Source organism: Gopherus evgoodei, chromosome 3, assembly GCF_007399415.2.
Source record: "Gopherus evgoodei ecotype Sinaloan lineage chromosome 3, rGopEvg1_v1.p, whole genome shotgun sequence".
In the NCBI taxonomy this organism is placed as follows: Eukaryota; Metazoa; Chordata; order Testudines; family Testudinidae; genus Gopherus; species Gopherus evgoodei.
Genome location: NC_044324.1, coordinates 170,188,261 through 170,210,243, shown reverse-complemented (window position 1 = coordinate 170,210,243; position 21,983 = coordinate 170,188,261). Strand labels below are relative to the sequence as shown.

Genomic DNA, 21,983 nt, shown 5'->3' with positions numbered 1-21,983 from the left:
GAAGTGCCATAATCATTAGGCAGACCTGACAAATTATTTGACACAGTCTGTCTTTATTTTTGGCAATTTGTCTACACAGAGATCACAACATGTATTCACTATTCCATATTATTACAAAATATTCGAAGCAGATAATTCTTGGATGCTTAGTTCTTTCCTGAGAAACTTGTGAATATTCACAGTCTGTGTTGTATTGCCTAGTGCAAATTTTTCTTGGTACGGTAGGGCCCTTGATTTGGCAATCCCCTTAGGCAACTGAGGGCTCAGTTCTGCTACCCTTAGGCTTGATCTATACTACGTACTTCAGTATAACTAGTCACTCAGGGTGTGAAAAATCCACACCCCTGAAGGACATAGTTATACCAGCCTAAACCCCTGCCCCCGTCTAGACAGCGCTATATTGGCAGGAGAGTGTCTCCCACTGACATAGCTACCGCCTCTCATGGAGGGGAGTTATTAAGCCGATGGAATATCTTCACCAGATACAGCACAGCAGCATAAATTTGTATATTTGTAGTGTAGATCTGCCCTTAGACACATTGAGCAATACTTTAATCCTTCAGTAGTCCCATCGACTTCAATGGAACTGCCCATGAAGTGTAAAAGAACCATGAGAGTTGCACAGAGGTTTGTGGGGGTCCAGGGCAAAATCTAAAATGGGGCCCCCCCACCCTTCAAAAAAAATTACCCCTGAGGGGAAGCAGGGGAAGGAAGTTGGAGAGCAAGCCCGCCCCGCACTCATCCCCCATGGTGGCTCCTGTCCTGTGGGCCCAGCTCTCCACTCTGAGCATTGCAACCTGGCATGTAGGGTTGCAGAACTCAAGTTTGGCCCAGCTGCCTCTCCATCATGACAGAGGAGCTGTCAGGCCAAATTTCAGTTAATGGCACTGTGACCTCTGCATGTCAGTCTCAAACCCATGTGGTTTGGGGGGGGCCCTTTCACAAGGGCAGGGTGGGGCAAAATGCCCTTTGGGCAGCCCTCCATGAAACTACTATTGGAGTAAAGGCTTGTCTAAGTGAACGCTCAATATGTGGCAAGCTGGGGTGTAAATCCCTGCACTAGCCTGCTGCACTAAGTGTGCATGTGGGCCCTGCTGATGTGCACTAAAAGTTCCGTAGGGTGCGTTGATATATAGTGCTTTGAAATGGGACTAGATCAACGTGCACCATAGGAACTGCTAGTGCATGTTAGCAGGGTCCACGTGGGCAGTTACTGCATGGCAGGCTAGTGCAGGTTAGATTCATGCCATGGCTTTCCAGGAGCTAAATGTCAATGAAAATAGTACTCAGTGCAAGAAAAGGAACTAGGATCATGCTCCATGTATGTATTTGTATTTAGATTAACCTCTGTATTTGCCATTTTGAAAGTATTTCTTATATTACCTATAGGGAAGTACAAGGAAATACTGCAGATATTCAAAGAAGTCCATCTGTTTACATTAGGTTAAGACTGCAGGGTTTTCAGGAACATCAATGTATATTCAATTGTAATTTTAGCATCTTACATTGTGTTACATAGTGCCGACTCTGTGGGTGCCCACGGGGAAAAATTAGTGGGTACTCCACACCCACTGGTAGCCAAGCTACTCCCTCTCTGCCTCCTTCTCCCCCACACAGTGCACTGCATCTCCACTCCTCACCCTCCCTCCCAGCGCTTCTCAACACCCCACCGCCTAACAGCTGTTAGGGGGTGCTTACGACTTTCCTTGGGGGAGGGGGAAGAGTGGGGATGCGGCATACTCAGGGGAGCAGGTGAAGAAGAGGCAGGGCTGGGGTGGGGACTTGGGGGAAGAGGGTGGAATGGGGGTGAGAAGGGAGTGGGGACTTTGGGAAAGGGATGGAAGGGGGGCAAGGTGAGGATGGTGCCGGGGCAGGGCCAGGGCAGGCAGGGGGTTAAGCACCCATCAGGAAGAGGGGAAGTCAGTGCCTATGTCATGTTGGTTAGTTACATCAGTCCTCCAATCAGGGAACAGAAAAAAAAATCACATGACCAACTTAATTAACCAGCACAGTGCAAGTTGCAAATTTTACAATCAAATAAACAACCTGAAATTCTCATTTGAGCCAGTATCCGAGTTTGTGAATCACACTTTGTGGGCATTTACCCTAGGGAAGCTTACATGCTTCAGGGAAATGCAAACACTCAAAGGTCCCAGGCATGGTCAAGTTAATTTGCTTCAGAATTCAAATAAATATTCACTGGTGATTTCGCCACCCAACTATTCACTCAGCTCTATTAGACTTCTCACTGGGGTTTGTAGCTGCAGACTGAGTATCACTGGGAGGTCTAGCGTTACCATATTTCAGATTCCCAAAAAGAGGACACTGCCAGAGAGGGGAAGTGTGGGGGGGAAGCTGGGGGAAAGGAGAGGAGCAGGAAGGGAAGCTGGAGGGGGTGTGGATCCAGCTGTCATCTTGTCATCCAGGAGGTCGGACTAGATGATCACAATGGCCCCTTCTGGCTTTACGATCTATGAATCTATGTATCCTAGTTTATAAACAAATTCTCTCTCTAGATGTGGGCAAGTCAAACTTCTCTGTGTGCTGCCCCATCTTGTGAATGGGAACAAACATGCTTCTCTACAGTACCAGGGTGTTTGGGAAGATTAATTAGCTAATGCAGGACAGCATTCTGCCAGTATGAAGTGTTGAATAAAAACATCATTGGCAGGGGCTGTACAATAGAACCCCGAGTATTGAGAATTATTTTTCATTTACAAACTATTTCGTAAGCTTGAAGAATCAGGTGGGGGAGAGAGGATGGAGGGTTATTTTAAATGTAGACTTAGCATACTGACATCCATCCATCCTCTAAGCTATCCCTGATCCAAGTTTGATCTCAAGGTCTCCTAATCCAGTTTTACAAGGTTTGGGGAATATTCCAACTCCTTGTCTTGCCTTTCTAAACATACGGTACAGGGAAAAGTAGGGAAAGTAAGGAGGGAGACATCAGGCTATTTCCTCTGGACTGATAGCAAAGCAACTGTCAGAGCGGGTTGCCTATGATAACAAGCAAGGGTAAAGCTGTTGCAATACCCAGAGGGATTAAAATAATTAACCCCTATCCACTTTCCCGCCCAGCCAACCAGCCATTGGCTCAGGCATCTGTCCCAGAAAACAATCTGCCTTATCCCACCTCACCGATTACACACAGCCAGGTGGCACCAGAGTGGTTAATGTTACTTGTCCTTGCTTCCCAAAGGAGGATCCCCCTCCCCATCCTCTCCTAGTTAGAGAGACAAAGTGGGTGAGGTAATATCTTTTAGTGGACCAACTTCTGTTGGTGAGAGAGACAGGCTTTCGAGCTTACACAGAGCTCTTTTTTAGGTTCCTAGCTGTAAACTGCATTTTTTCTCATCGGTAAAGAGAAAGGTGACTGTAAAATGACAGTTCATTCGGGGGATGCAGGGTGACAGCAATTCAGCTGCCACTCAAAGGGCTTTTAAAAGGCCTTTCCACCATGGAGATTTTTAAAAAAATCATAACTAGATTCCTACCTTTTCATCTCCCCGTCCTCTGCCTCAGATTCCTATCACATTAACTCAGCTTTCTTGGCATACTACTGTAATTACACTCCCTGCCTGTCCGCCAGCCTCTGGCAAAAAGCCCTCAAGATGAATAAAACAAGTCCAGATAATCAGTGGTAGTTACAGGCAATTGCATGGGCACCAGCATGCATGCAAACATCTGATCTGAATGTGCAAAGCATGTGCACATTACATATAGATCTAACTGGCAAAAACAGTGTAGCTGATATGCATAGAGGCAATATAGCTGATGTGCATCTGTATGCAATATACCTGATACGTACATGTACATCTGACATTTGAGTGCATGTACATTTGCACGTCTCTTTTATGCCATCGTGGGTTGCCAATGAGGACTCAGCTTGGGACCCCAAAAGCTGGTGGCAGCGGTGGAGCAGCCTCTAGACAGAAACACACAGCACAAGCTGAACAGTGGGTAATATATATTCACAACTACATGTCCACACCTTTTAAACTCTGGGAAGACCTGGAAGATTTGCCTGTCCTCCCCACTTCTCTGCTAGACTCCTCCTCAGATCCCTCTCTACCAGGTACATGCCATACAGCCCCCCAGGAAGAGAACACATAGCTAATAGATTTCAGAATGATAGCCGTGTTAGTCTGTATCAGCAAAAACAACAAGGACTCCTTGTGGCACCTTAGAGACTAACAAATTTGTTTGAGCATAAGCCTTCATGAGCTAGAATGAAGTGGGTTCTAGCCCACAAAAGCTTATGCCCAAATACATTTGTTAGTCTCTAAGGTGCCACAAGGACTCCTTGTTGTTATGGCTAATAGAGGAAGTACAGTTTCCAAAGAACAGCATAGGCACAGTTTCTGTTTACCAGGAAACTGAGATGAGGCTTTGGTTGTCCTGGGCTGACAACAGTTTTCCCAGCCTGTGTCCCTGGCACTGAAAGTACATTTTGTCTTAGTGGCAGCAATGAAGGGGTTAACTACACAGATGGAACTTCAGGCTTCAGCAGCTCCAAATGTAAAACCCTGGATATCGGAGCCTGAGCAGTAGGAGGCTAAAACCCTGAGGGGATTTCTCACATGGGGGAAGAACTCCCATCTCCCCTCCCCACAATGTTCCAATGCGGGGCTGCCTCCCACTGCTTCAGCAGTTCCCACCTACTCCATTTCTCTGTGTTGCCTCTTAACTGCTTCTCTGCTCCCATCTTCAAGCTGCTGCAAAGGAAATGAGGTGGGAGTATGAAATAAGTTCAAGGCAGCGGCAAGAAGAGAAGTGGGGGCTTTACGAGCTCGGGAAGCATTTGAAGGCAACTGGAGTTGGAGCTTGCAGAAATTTTTGACATTAAAAATAGGCTGTAGCATCTCTCCTTCAGCCTTCATCAGGTTTTTAGTTGTCTGGCAGTCCGCTCTCCTTTGCCCCATCTCCCCACAGCTCACAGAATCAAAGACATCAGAAATGGATGAGATCATGAGTCCATCTCCGTCAGTGGAGCATTGGAGAACATCGTCCCAGAAGACCTGGCGCTCTCTCTAGCAGGAGACCTACTCCCTTCTCTAGAGCAGAGCCCACAGCCCAACAAAGCATTGGAGCATGTAGCTACTCTCATATGTGTAAAGTTGCTCACATGCTTCTGTGCTTTGCGGGATGGGAGCCATACTGCATAGACAGAGCATAGAGATAACTGGACAGGTTTATACAGGACTCTTTGAGCATGTCTACACTGCAATTTAAAACCCGTGGCTGGCCTGTGCCAGCTGACTCGGGCTTGTGGAGCTAAGGGGCTATTTAATTGCGGTATAGAGATTCCAATTGCTGCTGGAGTTCGGGTTCTAGCATTCTGTGAGGTGGGAGGGTCCCTGCAGCCTGAGACCACAATTAAACAGCCCCTTAGCCCAAGCCTCAGGAGCCAGAGTCAGCTGGCACAGGCCAGCCATGGGTGTCTAATTGCACCCTTTATGGCCAAACATTCATCAAAGAAATAGGTTTAGGAGGGGATTATTTCTGTCACCGCTTGTCTATTCTTTACTCTTTGTCTTTCTGTTGTTGGTATTTTGAGATGTGTCTTGTGTAAGATACAGTACACAACAACATTTGGATTCAAGAAAGCACTGTAGAGAACAGGACCGGCTCTACAGTTTTCACCGCCCCAAGCAGCGCACCGAATTGCTGCCGCAGACGGCGGGGGCAGTCCCTGTGCCCTTAGGGTGGCAGGTGCGTTTCCACAGCAGTGGCAATTCAGCAGCAGCTTTTATGTTTAGCTGAAGCCGCCGCGGACAGCTAAACATAGAAGCTGCCGTCGAAACACACCTGCCACCCTAAGGGCACACGGACTGCCCTCTACCCTCTGCGGTGGCAATTCGGTGCGCTGCTTGGGGGCAAAACAACAGGGATTGCCGCTCCTTTCAGACTGCCGTCCCAAGCACCAGCTTGGAATGCTGGTGCCTAGAGCCAGCCCTGGTAGACAATTCCATCATGACAGCATGTGTTGATATACACACTATGATGAGTAGTTGAGTCTTCAGGCCAGCAACTCATTAATTATGGGGTCAGGAAGGTATTTTTTCCCACCTGTCAAGAACGTTGCACAATTAGTCAGGCAAATTATAGCAGAGGTTAGTCTTTCTCTGAAGCAATTGGGACTGGCTACCAACAGAAGCAGGATACTGGACTTGATCAACTGATGGTCTCATTCAATATTGAAAAGTCAATAAAAACCTTCCTAACAGTGGGATCTGTCAGACTGTAGACTAGTCTCCTATAGGAAGTTGTGGAAGCTTCATTCTTGCAGACATTTAACATTAGACAAAACACTAGAAAATGTACTGTAGGGAACCCCTTTGTATTAGCAAGGAGATGGATGATATGACCTAGTGGGTTTTTTCCCAGATCTAACTTCCATAAGTCCATGAAACTCTACATCTGTATTGCATTATTAGGCAATTTTAAGAGTTTGCAAGTTTCATAAATTTGGCTAGTTTTAAACAAGGGCTGTGATGCCTACCCAGGAAAGCACAAAGCTGCATAGTGAACAGGCCAACCCAATACCTCTAGAGAACCTGCATCAATACAGAAATACAACCTCTTCTGACTGCACACCCCTAGCTGTCATCTGCCACCCCACAGTGGAACCCATACGGGGTATCATCAAACAACTGCAACCCATACTTCATGGGGATCCCGTCAGAAAGAAATCTTTCCCAAATCTCTTATTCTGGCCTTCAAACAATCCACCACCCTCTCCAAGTTCATCATCAAAAGCAAGCTCTCCACAGACCAGGACCCAGCAACTCAAAGCAGCACCAGACCCTGCCAGAACAATAGATGCAAAACCTGCAGACAGCTCGCCACTGCTACAATGATCAACACCTCCCACAACATACCTTTCAAGAGCCATGAGTCCTACACATGTCTATCATAGAATATCAGGGTTGGAAGGGACCTCAGGAGGTCATCTAGTGTACCGCATCCAATGCTCTTAATGCTCCAATAGCAATTCTCAGGGTGAAACGAGACTATCACTACACTCTCAAATGAACTCACACAGGAAAATGACAAAAAACAAAAACACCCTATCACCTATGAGGGAACACTTATCACAAAGTGATCACTCTACATCTGACCTCTCAGTCCTCATCCTTATCCTGCATGACATGTTCATGTTCAAAAGACAAGCTTGAAAGCTTAAATTCATACCTTTGCTAGTCTGTGTGTTGAGGAGTGAGGAGATCTCAGCCCACCAAGCCCTAAATAGAGAGGCAGACTTGCTTATTAAAACATATAGCAATGTGTCCCTACAATGTCCAATACTGCCATAAAAGAGAGGTCGGAGTTTTAAATTCAGTGGCACTTGGTTATTGCTAAGTTATTATTAAAGGATGATTATTCCATGCACTTCTGTGGCACTTATCACTACGTTGACTGGTCACTAAATGCAGAGCGGTCTTGCCTAGCTGAAGCCTGGAGGTGATGCTGTATATAGTTTTTCCGGGGCAGATACTGGGGAAGTGAGGCCAAGGCACAGTGAGAGGAGGCTGCCTGCCTTGCCAAACACCAATCAGATTAAGAGGGCTGTGGCAGCCGGTTTCTTGACAATCCAGTGCAGGCTGCACTCTGGATGCCCCAAGCCCAGGGTATGCCCAGCAGCTGGACTGTGTCCCCTAGAGAGCTGGCTGATCTCTAAAATCAAGGTGCAGCCTCAGTTTGATTGAGCCTTTGTTTCTCGGAAGGAGTCAGCACTCTTGAGATGTCTGGGCAAATACTGTGATGCGTTTTATGAACAGTTTTATGCTTTTAGCATTTCTATAGCAGCAGCAATAAAAAGAGGGATGCTGTGAACACCTGATCTAAAACAAGAGTTTGGTGTGGGGGTCTGGAAGGAGCTTTGCTGTTTTTTGGAGAGGCACTAACATCCCGGCTCTTGCTGTTTCTATATCAGGCTCTCCACTGAGTCTTTACTGTTGCTGTTTCCACAGGGACATTTGTGTCTGCCTTCACTGTGCTGTGTGGAGCCCGGACTGACCTCCCCGACAGGCACATGTGCTGCGTCTTCTGGCTGAACATTGCCGCGGCGCTGATTCAGATTCTGACGGCTATCGTGATGGTTGGCTGGATCATGAGTATATTTTGGGGGATGGACATGGTCATTCTTGCTAGTAAGTACAGTGCAATCATTGTCTCCACCCCCACGTTGTTAGGGCTCAGCTAGCGTCCTGAGACCCAGCCCTGGAAATGAGGAAAGTGGAAACAATACCAGGCAGCTTTCATTAAATGCGGACATTCACACTGAAACAGAGGGAAAAGAGACATAAAGAGAGGATCTGCCCCAGCACTATGGGGAGGCTGGTGGCATTTGCCTGATTTATTCCCATGATATCAAGCTCTGCTTCCAGCCCCAGAAGTAGCTGAATGTTTCTGTAAAATACTTAAAGTTCATCTTTCAATTGGCATTGTTATGTTTCAGTGTGAACAATGTTGCACTCAACAGGAGTAGCCACCACTTCCCCAAGTGATTGTTCCACAGTCTCTCTGTAGACTCAAGTGGACAGCATGGTATTGATTCACACTGGAAAGGTTTTTTCCCCTCACAACCATTAAGACCAGGAATGTGCTTTTCCATTTTAGAATGAAAGCTGTAGAAATCAGTGGGGCACCAAAGTGCTGGCACAGAATACTGCCCCCTTCTGGTTCAGCCCAACCCCTGCTTTATAGGGCCCCATTTCCTGATGTTGCATCAATTGGTGTTCGAATAAGCACTCTTGCCCTCAGCAGTCCCATGGCATCCTGCCATTTAACCATACTCTAGCTAACTGAGGTGAACCCAAATTTAGTTAGACTCTCTGGTGTTGTACTTTTAGACTACATCTACACCTTACACTACTGGTCTGAGTCTCCTGCTTGTGTACACATAAAATTAGCTGTCATGAAGCTAGCATGAGTATAAACAGCAGTGTAGCCGCAGTAGCATGGATAGTGGCAGTGGAGGCACTGCTGAGCCATGTGGAGTACGTACCCATCACGGGTTGTACTCTGCATGGCTCAACTGTGCTCATAGTGTAGACAAAGCCTCAGATGCCCTGAATCTCCTCACTCTCTGAGTGACTGGCTCCCCACTTCTTCATAAATCCCATTTATCCAAAGGTTTCTTAGGATCTCATTCAATTTGCAGGCAAACGGGGTTATCAATGCATCTTAAAGTTTTCTCCAATGTAAAAGTCCCCTTTCGAGACCTTGAAACACCAAGGGTATGTCTACACTGCGAAATTAGGTCAATTTAATAGAAGTCAATTTTTTAGAAATCTATTTGATATAGTCGATTGTGTGTGTCCCCACTAAGTGCATTAAGTTGGTGGAGTGTGTCCACAGTACCAAGGCTAGCGTACTTTCAGAGCATTGCACTGTGGTGGCTATCCCACAGTTCCCTCAGTCTCTGCTGCACACTGGAATTCTGGGTTGAGCTCCCAATGCCTGATGGGGCAAAAACATTGTTGCGGGTGGTTCTGGTTATATGTCATCAGGCCCCCATCCCTCCCTTCCTCCCTCCATGAAAGCAACGGCAAAAAATAATTTCTTGCCTTATTTCCTGGGTTACCCGTGCAGACGACATACCACGGCAAGCACGGAGCCCACTCAGCTCACCGTCACCGAATGTCTCCTGGGTGCTGCTGCAGACGCGGTACTGCCATGTTACACAGCAGTGTCCCCTTGCCTTGCCTTGCAAATGGTGCAATACCACTGCCAGCTGTTATCATCGTCCTGTGGGTGCTTCTGGCCGGCCTTGGTAAGGTCGTTCGGGGGTACCTGGCCAAAAATGAGAATGACTCCAGGTCATTCTCTTCTTTAAGTTTCGTCTAATGGAGATTCAGTCCTGCCTGGAATATCAAGCCAGCTGGAGGCTTCTGCCTCAGGCTGCTCTCCCAGCCGGCAGCACTGCACAGTCGCACCTACCCTAGTCTACCCCTTGCTCCCATGGCTCATGAAGCCTGGACAGTAGTAAGGAGCAGTTCAACTATAGGCTGAGAAAGTGCAGAATGGTGGTAGAATGTGCCTTTGGACATTTAAAAGCTTGCTGGTGCAATTTACTGACTCGGTTAGACCTCAGCGAAACCAATATTCCCATCATTATTACTGCTTGCTGTGTGCTCCACAATATCTGTGAGAGTAAGGGGGAGACGTTTATGGCGGGGTTGGAGGTTGAGGCAAATCAACTGGCTGATCACTACGCGCAGCAAGACACCAGGGTGGTTAGACGAGCACAGCAGGGCATGCTGCACATTAGAGAAGATTTGAAAAACAGTTTCATGACTGGCCAGGCTTCAGTATGAAAGTTCTGTTTGTTTCTCCTTGATGAAAACCTGCTCCCTTGGTTCACTCTACTTCCCTGTAAGCCAATAGCCCTCCCATCCCCACTTTGATCTCTGCTTGCAGAGGCAATAAAGTCATTGTTGTTTCAAATTCATGCATTCTTTATTAATTCGTCACATAAATGGGGGGATAACTGATAAGGTAGACCGGGAGGGGTTGGGGAGGAGGGAAGCACAGGGGTGGGGTAGTTGTAGAGGAACGGCTAGAATAGCATGCAGCTAATCATAGAAGCAGCATGTCTGGGGCTTTGATCTGGAGCGGCCGTTTGCCTCTCCGGTTCTTTGGTAGGCTTGCCTGAGCTCCTTACGTTTCACGCAGCACTGCTGAGGGTCCCTGTTAAAACCTCTGTCCTTCATGCCTTTGGAGATTTTTTCAAATATTCTGGCATTTTGTCTTTTGGAATGGAGTTTGGATAGCATGGATTCATCTCCCCATACAATGGTCAGATGCAGTACCTCCCGTTTGGTCCATGCTGGAGCTCTTTGGTGTTCTGGGACTCCATGGTCACCACACTGGCCAAACAGGAAATGAAATTCAAAAGTTCGCAGGGTTTTTCATGTCTACCTAGCCAGTGCATCTGGATTGAGAGTGCTGTCCAGAGCAGTCACAATGGAGAACTCTGGGATAGCTCCCAGAGGCCAATACTATTGAATTGCATCCACACTACCCCAAATTCGACCCAGCAGGGTCGATTTCAGCTCTAATCCCCTCATCGGGGAGGAGTACAGAAATTGATTTTAAGAGCCCTTTAAGTAAACCAGAATGGCTTCGTCACGTGGACAGGTGCAAGGTTAAATAGATCTAACGCTGCTAAATTTGACCTAAACTTGTAGTGTAGACCAGGGCCAAGAAAGACCTCAGCCTTAGGGAAGAAAGAGACAAATGCATGTCTAAAAGGCCTGGTCTACACTACAAAGTTAGGTCGACATAAGTGCATGCATCTTCACTGAAATTTCTCTCCGGCCGATCTAAGTGTCACTTTACAGTGGCGCAGTCAAACCACCTCCCTGAACAGCATGGAGCCATGGTCAGGCTACTGAGGTCAGTGCGCTGCAAGTACAGACACTGTATGGCCTATGCCAACCTGCATAGTCTTCCAGCAGCTCTTCCATAATGCCCCGTGCCCTGCAGCACTGACCACTCTGGTCACCATTGTAACCTCCACTGCCTAGGGGCAACAGAGACTGGAAGCATCCCCCTTTAAAATCCTCTGCATGTTTTTGAAATGCTTTTTCTACTTCGCCCACCTTTGTGTGCACACCAAGTAGTTCACCCTTGTGAGCAACTCCCCAACCGATCGTGCTGGCTCCATGTGCTAAACTTGCTTTTGCCAGGAGCAGGCAGGAGGTATTGGATCTCCTGGGTCTGTGGGGAGAAGAGGCTGTGCAAGCACAGATACGGACCAGGTAGGAACAAGGATATCTATGAGCGGGGGATGCAGGAAAAGGGGTATGACAGGGATCAGCAGCAGTGCTGTGTGCAAGCAAAAGAACTTGGCCAGGCATACCACAAGGCCAGGAAGGTCAGCAATAGATCTGGTAGTGCCCATAGATCTACTGCTTTTACAACAAGCAGCATGTCAGATTTGGGGGAGACCCCACCCAGCAGACCACTGATGATTCCTGGGAGGCTACGTTCTCTCTAAGCTGTGCAGTCACGTGGCCGCGCAGCAGGCTATCAAGAGACGTGCAGGCATGCAGTGGGGAGAGGCACCTCTCCCCCAGCCCAAGTCCTGGAGCTGCCCTGGCTGGGGAGAAGCACCTCTCCTCCAGCCCAAACCCTGGAGCTGCCCTGGCTGGGGAGAGGTGCCTCTCTCCCAGCCCCGGGCTGCTGTGGCAGGAGAGAGCTGGGAGGAGTTCTCTCTCCCCACCACAGCCCGGGGCAGCCTGCACCTCAAACCCCTCATCCCCAGCCCCACCCCAGAGCCTGCACTCCCAGCAGACGCCCTCACCCCCATAGATCCCAACCCTCTGTCCCAGACCTAAGTACCTTACTGCACTGCAAACCCCTCGTCTCCAGCCCCATTTTTGGAGAATAAAATTATCTTTATTCATTGACAGTGCATACTGCAGAATACACAGCAACACTCAAAGAGAACGATACTTGTAAATGTACCACAAGTACCACGTAATTCAGAGCATCAGGAAAACACTGAGTCCTCTTTATAAATGCACTGCAAACCTTAGCAGCACCCAAAGGCCCAGAGAACATGCAAGCAGAGAACACTATTGTGGCTGACTGTTAAAATGCTCTTTCAAAGCCTCCCTCAACTGCATAGCTCCCCACTGGGTTCTTGTAATGGCCCCTGGCTGCTCAAAGGGCCACAGGCAGCCGCTCACCCTCCATCCTGGCGGCAGCTTGTCCCTCTTTGCCTCATAGATATTACGCAGGACACAACAGGCTGCTATAACCATTGGGCTGTCGTTCTCACTGAGCTCCTGTCTAAGTGAGTAAACACTGCAGGCTACCAAAAGCACATTCAACTGTCATTATGCACTTGCTGAGTGGGGAGTTGAATCTTTCCTTTGTGCTGTCAAGTGGCTTTTGTACAACTTCATGAGATAGGGGCAGGGTGGGTTCCTTAGAATCACTATAGGCATTTCAATATTGTCAGTGGTAATCCACCGGTCAGGAAAGAATGACCATGGTTGGAGCTTTCTGAACAGTCCAGTTTTCTTAAAGATGTGAGCATCATGCACCTTTCCAGCCCACATTGCTTGTGGAGAAGCATCTCTGGTGATCCACCAATTCTTGCATAACCATAGAAAAGTAGCCCTTTCTGTTGATGAACTCTGTGGCCAGGTGGGCTGGTGCCAAAATTGGAGTACGTGTGCCATCTACTGCCCCGCAACAGTTCAGGAACCCCATTGCAGCAAATCCAGCCATTATGTCCTGCTCATTGATGAGACTCATGGTCCTGCATAGTTGGATATGATTAATGGTCCTACATTAATCATAATGACAGCCACCACGGTGGATTTTCCAGCTTCAGAATGAAAATGATTTCTCACTGACTAGCAGCAATCCGACACTGCAAGATTCTGGAGTTCGATGGCCACTTACTTCTTCAACATCAGGGCAGCTCTCATTGTAGTGTCCCTGCTCTGGAGGGCTAGGGCAAGCTTGGCCCAGATCTAGAAAAGTGGCCTTTCACGTCTCAAAGTTCTGCAGCCACTGCTCGTCGTCCCAAACCTGCATTACAGTACATTCCCCCCAGTCAGTGCTCATTTCTCGGGCCCAGAAGTGGTGTTCCACCATCAGCAGCTGCTCCATTAATGCCACCAACAACCTTTTATTGTTTTTTGCTATGTCCCTAGAAGAAATAATGTCCTCTGTTGCTGTGTACTTACTGTAGGGCTGCAAATACAGGAGAATCATGCATCCTGTACTTGCAGTGTTCATGAGAATAGTGCAGAGCTCTAAAGGCTCCGTCCGAGATGGTGGACTCCAAAAACTGCTGGATGGGTTTGCAGGATTTTTTTTAAAAAGGCACAAAAATGATGGGATATGTATGGCATTATGGGATGAAGGAAGTTGAATGTTGGGAACTTGACCTCTACCTCCCAGAGATCCATGGCTGAGTCATTTCTATTGTGAAAACTTCCCAAAAGGTATTGCACCAGATGGTAGTGCATGGCTCACTGGGTTACCTACCAGTGATGCACTGCACTTTGCCTTGATCCAAGCACTCCTGGTGCGTTGGCACTGTGCCGACACAAGAAGCAAATTATGCATGTGCCCAAGTGATATACAAACTTTGGCAGCTGCCTGCTGATTTCACTTGTGTTGACCAAAGTTTGTAGTGTAACCATAGCCCAAAGAAAACAAATTAGAACATCCAGTTTGCTAACCTTGTATTGTCTCCTTAGCTTCAACCTAGGCTATAACTTGACCTGCTAAAAATCAAGCTAAAGTTGTTAAACTATGTCTAATACTGGTGCTAAGTGAAGTTTTCAATCAAGTTAAACTAGCTCATTTGAACCAACTTAATCAAAAAAGCACATTTTCCCATAGTCTAGGATCTAGGCAAGGTCCAGCTATGTCTCTCTCATTTATTGTAGCTATGCCAGCCTAACGCCTGGGGTAGACACAGCTCGGTCGATGGAAGAATGCCTCTGTCAACCTAGTTACTGCTGCTCAGGGAGGTGGAGTTCCTATAGCGATGGAAAAACCCCTTCCATTGCTGTAAGACACATCTACACTGTGGGGTGACTATGGCATAGCTGAACCACTGCATCTATAGAGCTATAACCCTGTAGTGAAAATGAGCCCCAAGTCCCATTGGTGAGTGAATAACGCAATGCCAATCATCTGGGCAGCAGGCAGAAAGGCTGGGTCTCAAGAGGCTCTGAGTAATTTTCCAGCCTGGTTACTAGGAAGGAAGGTGCAGCTGAGAAGTATCTGTCACAAGTGGCTCCTGTTGTCAGTGTAGTTCCCTCTGATGAATTTGAAAGCTGGCAGATACCATCTCCAAGAGCAACACACATCTGCCAAGCAAGAGGCAGGTGATTAAGTTCAGGCCAAGAGGTGCTGGAACATAACAGCAGGATTTAGTGAGTGCTGCTCTGTTTGTTCTGCACAGGGAGGGTGAGAGATGTCAAAAGCACATTTTATTCTCCAAGGAAATACACGTGACAACAACTAGTGACAATCTGGCAGCTGGAGCTTGGGTTAGCTTCTGACTTGGCATCATCTCACAAGAATGGCCCTCCCCCACACTGAGCTGGCATAAGGACCTATAGATGTGCCATTATATGGATCATGATGGGTTTTTGGGGGGAGGGGGGCAAAGGCATCAGAAAGTGCATCATATCTAAGGGTAAAGGGGCCAGCAATGAAAAAAGGGGCCAGGAAGAAGGAGAGTCCTAGGTCCTTGTTTTGGGCCACCATTTTGCTTTTGGTTTTTGTATGTATTTAGTGAGGGACTAGTGCCAGTCTTATAGGCTAGATGCAGGTGTGGGGCACTGTGTGCTGAAAAAGGCTTCAGCCGCCTAATGGTAGCTTTGTAGTTGTGGTTGTATCCTGAACTGTGACTCTCCCTGCCGCTCTGGGCCTGAGTAGAGCTGAGCACATTTTTTCAGAACAAATAGTTTATTGACCAAAAAACCGCAGCTTTGGCTGACCCGCCTCCATTTCACAAGTTCGACATTAATTTGCCAGATAGTTCTGGCCATACATTTTTTCCAGGCTAAGCTTACAAAATGGCTGGAGGAGGAGGTAGTGCCCAACTTGTAGCCAGGTGGTTTAAGCCATCACCCATGATGTGGGAAACCCAGGTTCAGAGCAAGGACTTAAACACAGGTCTCCCCATCCTAGGGGAGCACCCGAATCCCCTGCCTATAGACTATTCTAAGGTGGGGCCTTCTCAATCTCTCCAATTGTAGCTGTTCCACTCTGTACAAATATTCATTGGAGTCAGGGCTGGCTCCAGACACCAGTGCCGCAAGCAGGTGCTTGGGGCAGCCAATGGAAAGGGGCGGCACATCCGGAGCTTTGGTGGCAATTCGGCGGCAGGTCCCTCGGTCCCTCTCTGAGGGAAGGACCTGCTACCAAATTGCCACTGAAGAATGAAGCAGTGGCAGCAGAGCTGCTGCTGAAGTGCCGCTGATCGCGGCTTTTTTAAAATTTTGTTTGTTTGTTTGTTTGCCACTTGCGGTGGCAAAAAACGCTGGAGCCGGCCCTGATTGGAGTGAGGACAGGGACTTCACTTTGGCTCTTCTTCCCACCCCGTCATCGGTGAGTGCTCAGACTATAGAGTCATTCTCTCTCTGGCCCAAATTCTGCTCCTATATTTTAGACCAAGCAGGACAGCTTCAACAGGAGAGATTGAGGAAGGCCCATCACAGATTAGCCTATAGGCTGCTGGTTAGGGTACTCACCTGCCCAGGGAGAGCTCCACCAGAGAGGGGATTCCAACTTGGATCTCGCACATCCTATCTGAGTGTCCTAACCGCATCACTGCACAAAACATTATAAGGAGGGCAGTGACAGCCCTACCTCCTCTGGCCATTTTGTGAATTTGCCCTTTAAAGATGCCCAGAAACAAAACATTTTGAATCAAACACCATGTTGTGTTCAACCCAAAATAGACTTTTGGGACTCATCAAAACTCTTTGGAATTTTTAGATTTGGTTTGACTCTAACCACATTTTTTTCCCCAATGTTTCTGAATGGCCAATGAACTGAAAAATCATTTATTCACCCAGATCTACTTCTGAGCCACCGTATAGCCAACGTACCTCAGTCCTGATCAGTGACTCTCAAATTCCAGCTCTGGACCCCACTACAGCTCTACTGAACTCAATTACTAGGAAGTGGTCTGGTGAGTTATTGACCACAGCGGTCCCAGTCTCAGTCGAAGGACGGATTAGGCAATTTATGCTTACAGCTGACCCTGGGAAGGAGACAGAAGAGCAGCTGCCTTTCTCATATGAGAGTTTTGTACTTAGAGAAGAGACACCAGCATCTCATTTTAGATACCTGCAAAGATTCCTCAAGAACCCCGTGGGTTTGAGTGAAACTATAAATCCTGTTTGTAAACTCTTAGAGAGAGAAGCTTAGGTTAAGGTCACTTTGCAAAGTCTCTTGCTGTAAGAGTCTGGAAGATGCTAACATTCTGTATGGGAATTGCCAGCTAGCCTCATTAGCTACCAAAAAGGTATCATCTCTAACCAACCATATATGGCTTTTGAAACAGCTTCCTGTTTCATTTGGGACCTGAAAGCAAAAAGAGCTTGCTGGCAGTAGATCTGGGCGACTCGTCACCAGAGTGCCTCCTTGCGGCCAGATGTGGCAGAGTAGCTCTCTCCTGATCTAGTGCTCCCTGCTGCCAATCACTCTGGCACTGCAGTGATCTCTCTTCCGGTAATTCAGCCTTCTGGCCAGGGCACAATTTAGTTCACGCCTTCAAGGGTAACAGAATGTCGAGCAAATAAAGGATCCAAACATCTTCACCCAAAGGTCTTTGGCCCCAACTGCAGATCTTTTGGTCATTACACCCTCACAGAGCTCTTTGTTGGGCCTTATCCCCTTCTTAGGAGTTTCACAACACCTTGTCTGCTGGCTGGGGAACCTAGGCCCTCCCTCTGCACCAGGCATCAGTCCAGGGACCCTATAACCAGCAGCCAAGGGCTGCTCCATCCTAATCCTTGTTGCTGTTTCCCGGGGCTTCTTTCTACCCAGCCTTTCTCAGGCCTTCTCCCCCTCAACTTTTCTAAATTCAACCTTGTTTCAGGGGTGGAACTCTCAGGTGCCCCCCTCTCCCAGAATCCCCTAACAAAGTCCCAACATAAAAGTACAAACAAAAACCCACCTCCTCCCTCCTTGGGCTTGACCGTACATCCCTCTCAACTAAATGCATCTCTCTCCATGGATGTCCAGTTCCTGCCCTTTTGTCAGGGCTTCCCACCAGAGCCAGCTCCTCTCCAATGCCTCTTCTGTGTCACCTGTGGCCATTTGCCAACCTCTTGCACTTAGGCAAGGATCCCAGGACTTGCTTTCCCCTTTGGCCTCCCTAATCTCTAATCCCAGAGAATGACTGCTAACTCTCCCTGGCAGCCCCCTTGTGCTCTAAAGCTTCCTGACTTTCTGATCACCACCCAGCCCCTCCCCAGCTGCTAGCCGCTGAGCAGTGTTTAGAGACTAATGTCTCTGTGAATCTTTGATTGCATCCGTGTGGAGGCTGCAAAGATCTACAGTGAAAGGGAGCTAATTTTTAGTTACCTGGCCAATCAGACAGATGTTTTTGTGCGAGTTCCCCCTCCAGTCCCACATAAGTCAGTGCTTGGGGTATGTTCCCACCATCCCAAATGTTAGCCAAATGAATGTCAGATAGTTTGAACAAAATTTGCCCTTTTAAGAAGCTCACCCATTTGCTTTAGCAGTGCCTCATTGTAAAAAAAAATACACTAATTGTTGAAAGCAATCTACAAAATAATCAATACCATATCTAGGTAGTGAGGATAGAAGAAGTAAGGGACTGCCTGGCTCAGGGGATTGGTAATGGTCTGTGGGGGGAGCCTTTCACCTCTAAGTTGAACCCTACTTGAGACTGTTTACCATCTGACTGTCACTGTATGTGAAATGAGCTGGGGTTGGATCTCAGCCCAAGTCCTAGTGGACAAGTTGTCTGCAGCAGAAAGGCTCTCCACGTCAGTGGTTTCAACAGAAAATGACAGATCCTGGATAATAAGCTCCCTAAGCACTGCCAGAGTTGCTTGTTCAGATCAAGCATTTTCTGGAGAAGGTTGCCCTCCTGCTGATGGTGCTTTACCTGTCTGAGCCTTTGGCCCACAGGGTTGTCAATCTAGCGCCTCTCAACAGCACCAAATTCACATTAAAATTAATATCCTGCTCTCTGATGTACCGGACACTCTGTCCATCAAAGCCACTTAAATTATATCGGAGCTAAAGAGTCAATTCCCCTTTAAATGAGCCAGCTGATATAGACAAAAAGTTGAGTATGGTTTTTAAAGAGTCCCTAGCTCAGCCTCTTGTTTTCTACTTACAATTTGTTTGTCTGTGCCCACAAATCACTGCAGCCATAATTACTCTGGGTTCAAGGAACACTTGGTTTTCATGGGCTGCAGCAGACTCTCACAGTCACATCTCAGAAGGTTTACAGGTGTTATGATGCTGGCTGTCAAGTCTTCATTACCAACTGGTAATAAGAAATGACCTGTAATCATGCCGTCCACTTGTCACTCATTTGCTAACTGCAGTGCTCAGAACCTGCTAGCAGCACAGAATGATAACATGGCTACTGTACTTTTAGATTGTAGGGGACTTTAAAAAGGCAGATCCAGCATTCTTTTCTTCATGCTGCAGCTGCTAAGTGTTGCTAAAACACACAATAAAAGCAAAGCCAGAACCACTTATCTGACTGAGAAAGCCTTCCTGGGATGAAAGACATTTTGAGGAGACAGTGATTGCTTACCTCTATTTACTTTTTTTTTTAAACCCCTAAAGCTGCACTTCACCTCTGCCAGAGAAAAGTATGTAAAAGTAGCCTTTTCTGCACTTTCAGACCCAATACTGATCTACTTTGTAATAGGATAAAACTCGCAAAGCATTTTACAAACATTAATTATAACCAACCATTGCAACACTTGACGGAACGGTAAGCATTATCCCCATTTCATAAACAGGGAAACTGAGACACAGAGTGCCTGCTGTGACTTATCCATGGGCACAGATCAAATCAGTAGCAAAACTAGCAAAAGAACCCAGGAGTTTTGTTTTCCAGTCCCCTACTCTAACAAATAGGATACACCTCTTCCTGTGTGATAATGTCCTGCTTCCTAAATACCCCAATCTCAACAGTTCCCCTTCTCCAACACACATGAAATGGCTACATTGCTAATGTAGGTTTTGTCAGATAATCATTTTGATCATGAAGTGTCAAAGTTTGTTATTGGCCTAGGTCTAGTTACGTAAAAGCAAGTAGGGATTTTCCCGTCACAAGATGAAATCAGCTTCTTGAAATTGAAGGATATTAATAAAGAAAGCCTGTGTGTGAATGTTTAATTGTGGTGGAGCTGTTCTCTGTTTACTACATAGCCTCAATTTACTTATTCTTTTCTAGTTCTTTATATGCTTCGAATGTTACCTGTATTGTTATATTTTTCCCTTCTCTCTTTCTTTCATGCTTCCTTTGTCTCCGTTTGTTCATCTTCAAAGTTTCACAAGGTAAGTTTTTCTTCTAATTCTTCTCTTAACTTCCAGTGGCTAAAATCCTGTTTTACCTACCCCAGCAAATTTGCACTGAAGTCAATGAATGTTTGCCCCAGTTAGAGACCTCAGGATTCAGTTCAGCACATTTTACTCATTTTCAGCCAAAATCTGACCTTGCACGTGTTTGCAGACAGCTCCCAGTCACCTGAGTAGGAGATCTCTACAGGCACAGCCAAGAGAGAGTTTGTCCCTGTGCATTTTTTCATAGGCCCAGTCTATACACAAAGTTGTCTCTGTTTACTTAAATGTGTGGTGTTAAACTGATTTAGTTAAACCGGTGCAATTTTGTGTGTGACTCAATTTAATCCTAAAAGCTCTTGACACTAGAAACTTGTACCACTTTAACTATACTGGTATGGTGAAGGGGTACAATCCTCCTAGTATGGATGCAGTTATATTGGTATAAGGGTGCTTTATAATAGGATTGCTAGTTCTTTATGGGAAGAGGAATAGCTATATCAGGGGTCGGCAACCTTTGGCACGCGGCTCGCCAGGGTAAGCCCCCTGGCGGGCCGGGCTGGTTTGTTTACCTGCTGAGTCCGCAGGTTCAGCCGATAACGGCTCCTATTGGCTGTGGTTCACCGCTCCTGGCCAATGGGGGCTGCAGGAAGCTGCGGCCAGCACATCCCTCGGCCCGCACCACTTCCCACGGCCCCCATTGGCCAGGAGCAGCGGACTGCAGCCAGTGGGAGCCGCGATCGGCTGAACCTGTGGACGCAGCAGGTAAACAAACCAGCCCAGCCAGCTAGGGGGCTTACCTTGGCAAACCACGTGCCAAAGGTTGCCGACCTCTGAGCTATATCAATAAACGGCACTTTTATATAGGTATAACTGCATCCACACTAGGTCAATGCTGAAAATTTGTATATTGGCATAGCTATGTCAGGCAGGGGTGTGAAAAAAAGAAGAGAGGTTTTATTAACCTAGCTCACTGCATTCAGGGCGGTGGTGTTCCTGCACTGACAGAAAAACCCCTGGCTGTATGTACTCTACTGGGCTATGGCAACATAGCTATACCACTATAGTCTCCAGAATGGGAATTTGGATTTTTACCGGTATAACTACTTCCTTAAAAAAAATCACCCCCATAACCAAATAATTATACTATTAAAACTTTTAAGGGTAGACCAGGCCTTATATTGGTTTACCTTGCACCTGTAAATTTAGAAGTGTGAGCTAAACTGATATAATCAAGAGTATCCACACAGGAGTTTGTACTAGTCTAACTAAATTGGTTTCTAAACCGCTTTAACTTAAATCAGTGCAATTTCTGTGCATAGAGAGGCCCTTCATTTTTAGGATTTTTTGTCATTTAATCTTGCTTTCAAACCTAATTCCCATGTTCTAGTTAAGAAATGCAGAGGAAACCTTCCTTATTTACTTTGAAAGTGCTGTTTGGAAAAGCAGAATGTTCTATAACATGTAGAACAAAACTGAAAATTGACATAGAAATAGTAAGAGCAGGGCCGGCTCCAGGCACCAGCCCAGCAAGCAGCTGCTTGGGGCAGCCAATGGTGGGGGGGGGGCGGCACATCTGGGTATTCGGCAGCAATTCACGGTGGATCCCTCACTCCCTCTTGAAGCGAAGGACCAGGCACCAAATTACCGCCAAATACTGAGGTGGCAGCGGTAGAGCTGCAGATTAGGATCGCGGCATATTTTTTTCTTCTTTTCTTATTGCTGCTTGGGGTGGCAAAAACTCTGGAGCTGGCCCTGAGTAAGAGTGCTAATCTCTTTTCTTTGCACCCCTTTTTAACATCAGGCCCCAAGATTTGCACCTGGATCTGAATTTTTCTGATGTGCAGGGATGTTCCTATCTTGGGTTTAGTTTTTTAAATCTCTATCTCTGGCTATTACTTGTCATAAAAGTCCCTCAAAGATACAGA

At 46.9% G+C, this 21,983-nt stretch overlaps 1 protein-coding gene across 3 annotated transcripts in view; it reads left to right on the top strand.

Moving 5' to 3' along the window:
- STUM (stum, mechanosensory transduction mediator homolog) overlaps positions 1–21,983 on the top strand; it is a 178,945-nt gene that overhangs the window by 52,893 nt on the left and 104,069 nt on the right. For all 3 annotated transcript variants that reach the window (XM_030557382.1, XM_030557381.1, XM_030557383.1), the window contains exons 2-3: positions 7,977–8,156; positions 20,044–20,052. In XM_030557382.1, coding sequence (XP_030413242.1) covers positions 7,977–8,156; positions 20,044–20,052 — 189 coding nt within the window. The remainder of the gene's footprint in view (positions 1–7,976; positions 8,157–20,043; positions 20,053–21,983) is intronic.